This window comes from Eulemur rufifrons, chromosome 15 (genome assembly GCF_041146395.1).
Source record: "Eulemur rufifrons isolate Redbay chromosome 15, OSU_ERuf_1, whole genome shotgun sequence".
Classification (NCBI taxonomy): Eukaryota; Metazoa; Chordata; class Mammalia; order Primates; family Lemuridae; genus Eulemur; species Eulemur rufifrons.
The window spans coordinates 23017935-23027475 of NC_090997.1; the positions used below are offsets into that span (position 1 = coordinate 23017935).

General features: G+C 33.9%; 1 protein-coding gene across 3 annotated transcripts in view; it reads right to left on the reverse strand.

Annotated features, from left to right (window-relative positions):
* Positions 1-8869, reverse strand: part of BMP5 (bone morphogenetic protein 5) — a 128777-nt gene extending 119908 nt beyond the window's left edge. For all 3 annotated transcript variants that reach the window (XM_069488151.1, XM_069488150.1, XM_069488149.1), the window contains exon 1: positions 7645-8869. In XM_069488151.1, the coding sequence (XP_069344252.1) occupies positions 7645-8134 (490 nt within the window). In that variant the 5' untranslated portion in view covers positions 8135-8869. The remainder of the gene's footprint in view (positions 1-7644) is intronic.
* Positions 8870-9541: the final 672 nt, after the last annotated feature.

Genomic DNA, 9541 nt, shown 5'->3' on the forward strand with positions numbered 1-9541 from the left:
ATTGAAATTGACATGATTTTAGATCTTTTTGTCTAATTACCCAATGTTTATTTACCCATTTGTGCCAAATATCTTCCATTTGTGCATCAAGATCCACTGTCCACATATCTCTACTCTGCTTTTTGCAGCAAGAGACTGGCTTTCTGGAGCTGCACCCATGGGCTCATGGCCCTCTGGCTTTCAGCAAGGGAAACATGACAGAAAAGGATGGGAGGGTATTTGGCCCTGGGTCTCCCCCTCGATGAGTATCTAGGTTCTGGCTACATGGCATCTTTCTCACAAAGGCCCCAGCTTCTGCCAGGGCACCTTCCCACACATCTCCCCTCTGGGTGTTCTGGTAACTATTTCTCCCTCTTGACCAGGAGTAGTGAAGTCTACCCTGCAATCCCAGGGCAGCGCATTATCCCTTGATTTGCAAAAACAAAATCTTTGCCCACAACACTATAAACAGTGTAACATTAGTTAAACTTTCCTCAAATGATTTAGTTTGCACATGCTGTCTCTTTCCTTCTGGAATGCTGATACATATCTAGGGGTAAAAAGGGATGAATAGAAAATGGTTCCTGCTGTCACAACATGTAAGCGAATATATAGGACCAGCTTCATGGGCACGTGACCTGTGCAGTTGCACAGGGCCCTGGGCTCAGAAGGGTCCCACTCTTGGTCGAATACTCCTCTGTCACCATCTTGAAATTCTTAATAATTTTTGAACGAGGGGTTTGAGTTTTCATTTTGCACCATGTTCCACAGACTATGCAGGTGCTCCTGCAAATTGGTACAGATGTGTTGGATACAAATACAACTTTAATAACAGCAACGGACATTTATTGAGGTCTTATTATGTTCCAAATACTTTTTTTAAAAGTGCATGCATTCTGACTCATTTAATTTTCTCAAAACCCAGTGAAGAAGGTGTCATTATTATCTGCACTTTTTAGACAAGGAAGCAGAGGCACAAAGAATTTAAGTAACTTGCTCAAGTCCACACTGCTAGTAAGTATAGAATATGGGATTCCAATCCAGGCGTTCTGGCTTCCTCTATGCTACGCTACTTCTGCAATGGAAGCACAGAAAACAAAGCAATTAGGTTAAATTTATAAGTAATCTTGAAAGTCATGTGAGTGCTAATATGTCATGAACTTAAGATTGTGGAAATGGCTGTGTCTCCTGTATAGAAAGATTAATCACAGAGCCACAACAGGGACAGAAAATCTGTGTACAATAATGTAGAATTCACTTCATGATAGCATAAAAATAGCTGAAGGATTTTGTAAATGTTAATAAATCTTTTCTTGATTTTGACATGTCTTATAGTCCCGAATAAAATCTAAGTGGGATTTACATCTGTCGATCCTGACCTTTTTAAACCATTTTCTTTATTCCTAACAACTCCAGGAAACCTGTTTAACAAGAACAATAAAAGTTGTTAACATTTACTTCTAGAAAGAAATTAAACACAGTATTTAAGACAAGGATTTTCTTTGTCTTAGAAATTATAAAATAGCACGTATCTTAGTTTAATTTCTGTATCTACTATTCAGAATGACACAAGGTTTAGGTTTCTAAGTTTTATGTAATATTTACTGCTTTCCAAGCAGATGATAATGCAGTCTCTTTGGTTAGGAAGGTTTGTTATTGTTGCTGTTGCTGTTCTTTTCTTTTCCCCCTAAACCACTAAAGAGTTTTCTTACTAATCTACAAATGATTACTTTTCTCTCATTTTAAACATTGTACACTTTAATAGATTTTGTTTCTACGCTTTTAAATTACAATTTATCCACAATCACTGGGACAAGACTCAGACAAATCAGCGGTTCCTACCACTTGGTTATGTGGATTCTTTGACACATCTCTGAAATGGGCAGGTGAATACTCCCACAATTATTTTTATCTTACTGCCAACCCTTGTGAGCTGAATCTTAAACATCCCAATCTGACATCCAAATCAAAACAGACCCCTTTTTCCCCCAAATAAATGAGCTGTTTGTCAGGGCTGACTGGCATGATTTAAAGGATATCTTAGCCTGGGGTATTATTTTAAGAGATGAGCAAATGGGGAAACCTCTCAGCCCAGCCAATAAAATATGAACTTAAGGTGCAAAGAAGCACTCGTAAATATTCCTTAGAACAAGGGATTCATTGTTTCCCTCCAACCCATTCAGTTGCTCCTCTGATCTCAGCCCCTCTCTGTGCGTCAGGGAAGCCTCTTCCTTTAACCTGTGGTTTTTTAAAGCTGAGCTACTACATTATTTATGACTGTAAATGTGAGTAGCCCGTCTGTGTGCTCCTTGTACACACACACTGAGACAACCCCCCTGTTTTCCCCACTTCGGTATTTCAGCATGTGAGGATGAAAGGGCTTTCCCCTGGAGCTGATGTGGTCGGGGATGTTGAATTAGCTGCTGTGTCAGTATGAGGTAGACTGAGGATTTCCCAACACAGCCCCCACCTGCACGACTCAAAGATCAGCCTTTAATGAGTCATCTCATTCACTTTCTTCCTTTCAAGTACTTTTTAAAAAATATTTTCTTTCTCGTCTCATCCTCATCGTCCTATGCCTCCAACTCCTACATTTGATCTCTTTATTCTCTCTCTCTCTCCTCATCTCAACTTAAAAAAAAAAAAAAAGAAAATAATTTCTTCGCAGGAGTGCCATGGGTATGAAATAAAGATAACATATGCAAAATGGGAATTGCATGTTTGATTAGTGTTATTTTTGCTCAACGTTGTAATTTCCCTCTTTTTTTTTTTAACTTCCCTTTAAATTTCTTCTTTTAAATTTTGATTATGTTATAAGATAGCAAAGGCAAAAACACAATTAAATTCTGCTAATGGGATCCTCAGGGAGAGATGAGGAGGCAAAGAAGGATGGAATGTTGGGGAAACAATTACAGGGGTACAGGAGAGGGCAGGAGCTAGGGCAGTTCTGATGCCCGGGGGAGCTTTTCTCCCAGTGGGTGGAGGCTGCAATTGGCAAGTCATAACCTTTTCCTTCTCGACCACAGAGAAAACAGGAGACTGTACCTAAATTCTCAAACTGTAACTAATTGATTTTCAACTAACCTACGCCTCTAGCTATGAAGAAACTAGGACCAAAGGCAGAGCCCAGGAAGGGTGGGGGTGGTAAGGCAAGGGGTGCCAAGAGAGCCTAAGGCTAGAGACCACAGAACTAAAGAGGAAAGGCCAAAAAATGTGGGAGTGGGGGGAGAGGGCAGTGATATTACAGAGAATGGAAGAATGAAAGGGAAGGAGGGAGAGGAGGTGGTGGTTGAGCCAGTCAAGTCCTTCTAGCTTATGTGCTCATATCTTCTTCGTTCCAGCTGTAGCCTGAACTTTTATAACTGGCTATTTGTGAGTGACCATTAAAATTTGCAAGAAAACTTTTTAATTAAGCTATGATTATAACTGTCTCTGGCAGCCATACCAGTCACTGGACAATCAACTGGCCTTAAAGGAGGACAAGAATCCCTTTGGTCATGTTTATGAGTGTGAAGGGTGGCAGAAGAAGAGAAAAAAAAGGTCTCCACCCTCAGCAAATTCTTTCTCTTCAAAAGTTAAACGTTTTAAAGAATAATTTTTGCTTTACCCAATATTAGCATCTGCTACTCCAGACATAATTTATGAATATGTACTGTAATGGCTTTACATCATCTTTCTCCTCAGCCCATCCCCCACTTAAAAAAAAATCTCGCATGTGTTTATGGGTGTGTTTATGTTACACAAGTGTTAATAACCCTGTTGGAGAGACTACATAGATAGGCATCTTTACGTAGATCTGTATATAAATTCCTCTCCACTGGGCACTTGGGTCAGCCAAAAACAACAATAAATATCAATGATGTCTTTCAAATCTGACAACTAAGAACATAAGCATTTTTTCCTTCCAGTACCAGAAGAGTTTAATGATTTGGGGAAGTAGGGCAAGGAGGGCTTAATATAAAGTTTTTGAAAGCATTTTTTCTTTTATGTTTAACATTCTAAATCTGTTGTTATAGAACATTAAAAAAATTAAGCATCTCATTTGAATCCTTTTATACTTGGAATTGATATATATTCTTGGAATATATTTAAGAAGCATTTGACTTCACTGATCAGTGAGTCAAAAACCACTGATAAACTCAAAGTTCAACTTTTTCAGAAAAATTCACCTACACAAAGAATAATATTAAAGTAAATTTCCTGTTTTTATGTTTCTTTGGTAATTTCCTCTAAAACATGTACAAACTTACATCATTTTACTGATACTATCAAAGTATCAAATAAAATTGGTTCCTAACTAAAAGATCTTGAAATACACCACATGTTTACCTTTATGTAAATAGAGATATACTTAAATATTGCAAACAGATTAGCCAATCATTCCTTTAATTTGCATAGGTATTTAATACATATACCATTTTTGAAAAACAGGTGGTTAAAAGAGAAAAAATTTACTAGAAAGATATCTTTTGTTACTAACAACATAATGTGACATTAACTAAGCAAAAATTCTACTGATAATCAACAATTTTAGGGAAAAAGCAAAGAACTGAATCTGTAAAAACTCTATACTATGAGACTAACAAAAGTTGGCCTGAGAATAATAAATACAACAGACGGAAAGCTTCTCTTCACACAATATTTGGTTCTGCAAAGTGAACAATTCACTAATATAATTCAAAGGTTAAAATGATGTGTTTGGTTTCATATTCAGATGTTTACATGCCATAAGACAATTTATATACATTTTATTTTTTTCTTTTAGTAAATTCTAATCTATTTTTCACTTATGAACACAAAACTTATCTCACCTGAAATTTAAAAAGTATTTTGCCAAATATGATTCTGAGTTTGGATTAATTGTTCTCGATGAGCAAAATTTATGTTGAAAAAAATTTCTTTCTGAATGAATTGTAGAAAATCCATTGTTTGACTTGAAAATGACAACATGCAGGCATTTTTAAAAAGGATGCTACTAGATCCTTTATACATAATTCATCTTATTATGGGAAACGTCAACACATTCTTTTCACATATTTAAATATCCAGGTGACTTCCTCAGTAAAAATCTCTTGCCTGTTGCTAATTTGACTCATTTGCACTTTGTCACAACTATATACATATTTTTTAAAAATACTAAAAAAAAAATTTAAGAAAATCCTCTTGAGTTTTATAAGAACATGAAACAAGTTGCAGTTGATATTTGTTAATGAATATTACATTATAAAGCATTTAAATTCTTATTGCAGTTAATAATGATATTACAAATTTACCTTTTCTGGGTATATTTTGGCCTATTTTCTTATGAAAGAAACACAGAAGTTAAAGATTTTTACTAAGTAGTGATTGGTTGTAAGGTTTGGATATGTTAGAAGGCATGGTCTGAGGATAATACAATGGTAGTTTAATTTTCCTCAGAGACTACCAGGAGAAACACCTAGTATCAGAATCAATGTTGTCAATAATTTTATTTGAGCTATTTAGTTTGTAATTATTAAATAAAGAAAAAATATTATGCCTTGTTCTTGAGGATAAATCACTACTCAACAGTTCAAACACAATAAAAATAAATAAATAAAATTTTCTAAAGCCTATATCCAACATTGTTTCTCTAGAGTAAAAAGAATAATTGTATTTCTTGGTGTAGGTAATAAACTGATAAACTGCTGTGCTATTATAATCTGAAAAATATAACCAAAATTTAATTGATTTAAAAATGTATTCCTTAATAATACATTAACAATTTTTAAAAAAGTGCTGGAAATCACCGAACAAAACTGCTTACTATGGTTTTTGACTTATTCTATGTAGATTAATAGAAAGTAATGGCACACAAATGCTAAATGATAATTGATTCTTTTGTTAAAAAATACTTCTCTTGTGAATAATCAAAATATTTAATTATAATAAAATATATCATTAGAGCAAATTCAAGACTGAGCTACTGTTTTTTAAAGTATGTAACATAACAAATTCTTCTCTGTCATAGTTTAAATGACCTGAACTGATTTTTTCCAATGATTTAACTTGCAAACATGTAAATTATGCTAGATTGGAATTTTTCTAGTAGTGAAACTAATTTAAATTCTTAAATAATATTTTAGAAATGCTACAAAATAAAATGTATCATGAGCCACATTTGCATGCCCCCTTATACTAGGAAAATTCAATCATACGGTTTAATTAGAATTGAACTATATTTTAATGGCATAGAAGTTCCAAGTGAAATCTATTAATTATATGTAGAAAAAAAGGCCTCCAGGACACTTGATTAGTGCAACAAATGATGACTTACTAAAACCTAATAATGAGAGCTTTGTCTCTAGTAACATAAAACATATGATTTATTAAGTACCTTATCCTTCATGCTAGGATTGCTAAGAGCAAATGAGCAGAGCATATTAAGTAATATATATTATAAAAGCACCCATGTGTTATTAAGACTTGTTGCTATCTGACTTTTCACAGGATAATTCCTTTGAGATATCACACAAGGAAGTTTTTAATTAAGTGTATAATAAAACATGTCGATTTTAAGTCAAAGCAGATTATACTTTTAAAAGAAAGTTTTAAAAGTTATTACGTTACAAAGTTCTCAATTCTTCCCAGTTGATTAAATTTGTTCATAAAATTTTTAGACTTCAAAAATAAAATACATTCTATGTTATTTTTCTTTGAATGTCAGAAATGGTAAATTTCACCTTCAGTTTTTTTCTAAAATATTTAAAGAAAACAATAGCTCTTATAAAATCATTTTAAATTGGTAACCTCTTTACTATTATTGCTAGAGAGAATATTGAACACTAATTTACTATTTGAAGTTGTCAATATTTTAAAACTACCATGAAGTACCAGTTTTGAGTAAAACATAATTTTAAAAATTACTCACTAATACTGCTGCTATTTACAGAAATTTTTAAATATTTTATCTCAAGTAAAAGGAAACTTTTGTATAGGTAAAGACCATGGCAGCATGTTTTACATTTCCCTGGCCTATGAAAAAAATCAAGTAGAAGTAACATATTTTAATCATTACAGGTAGGAAATGTTAGATTGAAAGTTTTTTCCTAAAATATTTTTCATAGAATTTCAGAATCCCTTCCTGGATTCCTTCATAGTGATCTTTTATAGTATTATTTGATCTTAGTTAATTTCACATCAATATTATTATGGTAGTTGCTTTCCCTAGTTAAGAATTTTTGAGTATTTTGTGAATATACACTTATATGTGCTTTAAATTACTAACAAAAAAAATGGTTCAGAATGTCACTTTTACTTTCCCATCTGTAAGAGCTTGGTTTTTTTTTTTTTTTTCTTTTTTGCCCATAGCATAGCTGTCCTCATAAATTTCCCTTTTCTTAGACTACTGCCTTTTTATTCATATATTTCAGCAAGGTTGAAATTTTAACAAAATCTAAAAACAGCCAAAGCTACCCAAACTATAAGTGTTTAATTTTAGCTTTTCATATTAAATATATATTTGACTTTGTTGCCTAAGGCAAAAATCTTACCTCATATCAATGGAAGAAAGAAAACAGAAGCTAGAAAGGAGAGTTATAGAAAATGACTTTATATAAACATGACCACCTACCAAGCAGCTACTTTACCATTAGGAAAACTTCAACTTTTTAAGAACATAGATTAACAAATAAACGAACAACATACCTAAGTTGACAAAGCTCATAACCATGTCAGCATCATTCAGAAAGTTGGTATCATGTAGGCTGGCTAGAGGAGGACTCTGGGTGGTCAGAGGAGTGGTCCGAGATAACTGTATGCGGCGAGGATACCCATTGGGAGAGGCTGGGTATCCTTTTCTTGCCCCTCTGGGCTCTCCTGCCAAAGATGCCCTCACTGAATATTCCGACTCTTCGGGATTTTCTTCATTGGCCATGGCATTGTATAGGTCCAGCATAAAGAGAGGCGCAGAAGATGCTTGTTTTCCAGGTGAAAATGGTCTGGGTCTGTGAGGCAAACCCAAAATAGAGAGAATTTCCCTCTGTATTTCCCGTCTTTCGTGGTTCCGTAGTCTTCTATAAATAAAACTGGAGTGAACATGATTGTCTCCCAAACCTCCTTTTGCATAACCCACTAGAACCCAGAAGCTCCAGAGGAAACCCACAACACCCCTAAGTAAAAATACAGTCAGATGCATTTTTGTCCAAAAGCAAAAGTTTATATTTTTAGTTTTTCTTGTCCTCTTAAAAAAAAAAAAAAAAAAAAATCTAAGTTCCTGGGAGGTACACTTTCCCAGTAGCTGAAAAAACAAATTTACCTATTCTTCATGACAGTGACATTTTTCTGAACACAACATCCTCACTGATTTTCCTGTCCTATTTTAAATATTTTGGAATATGTCAAGAGTAGTTATTTCTAAGAAAGCTGAAACTCAGATTTCCAATTATCCACAGTTGTTAAGAGTTTTTGCTGCATTGATGTAGCAGAAGACGGCTAATATTATTTGATCAGATGACCTATGCATTCCTATATGAATTTATAGGAATTCAGGCCTTTGGTATTTGAATTAACGAAAGTTAATCTTCTGATAAACTGTAGTTCCCAGAGTTATCTTCACTTGCTGTTGAGTTCTTCTCAACCCTTGAGCTCTTTCCAAGACAAATCTTGATTTCTGAATCACAGATTTATGCTGATCTGCACCTTGGTGTTGGAATATATATTTGTCCGGCAGCTTGGTGATAACTTTAACATCTTTTGTGTCGTCTTAGTGTAAAATAATACTCAAGGTTGTACTATTCAAGTAAATGTGTTTCCCTGAATTTACTTGAAATCCTTCCTGTAAGTCCATTCAATCCCTTTCTCCTTCTTACTGTTAATTCCACCTCCAGCAGGCACAAATATACCAGCCCTCTTCAAGAGAGATCTAAAGAGTAATGTAAGCACAACCCTGCTGGGAAAGAAGAGGCTTCTCATTGTAATTTGAAACTGGTAAAGCAAAAAGAACTTAACCCTTTTGCTACCAGAAAAGCCTCCATTTTCACAATTTTATAACCACACATCTAACAGAGAACAGTGAAGCATGGAGCATACAAGTTCTGGGGGAAAGAAAAGCCAGTTTTCAAGTAGCAGACTGAAAATTTTGCCACCCATTTTCTATAGTACTCTTTTAGATCTTTTTTTTTTTTAATGGCATGCACTTAATATACTTCTATATTAGTTCTCAGGTTGTGACTAAATTAAAATGATTTGTCTCAGTTCTATACTTAAGATTATTTCTAGTTTCTGTAAGTCATGAAAGTGTACTTCTTTAAAAATAAAATGATGAGTTGTAAATTGAGGTAATTTGCTGTTTCTTAAGAGCAGCCAGATCTTTATAAAATAAAAGACAGAGAATTAATCACTAGTACTTATATTCTAGCTCCCAAAGTAGTAGTTATAACAATTCAATCACCGGGATTAGATAACCCAGTTTTAAGTGTCTTTAAATATCAAAATTTTAAGCAAAAAGTATATTCATATTTCTCTTACTAAAAAGACAGTTGAAACACAAATGTCCTCAGATACAGTATCATGATTCTTGTAAGTCATTTCTTTTGAAATGTAC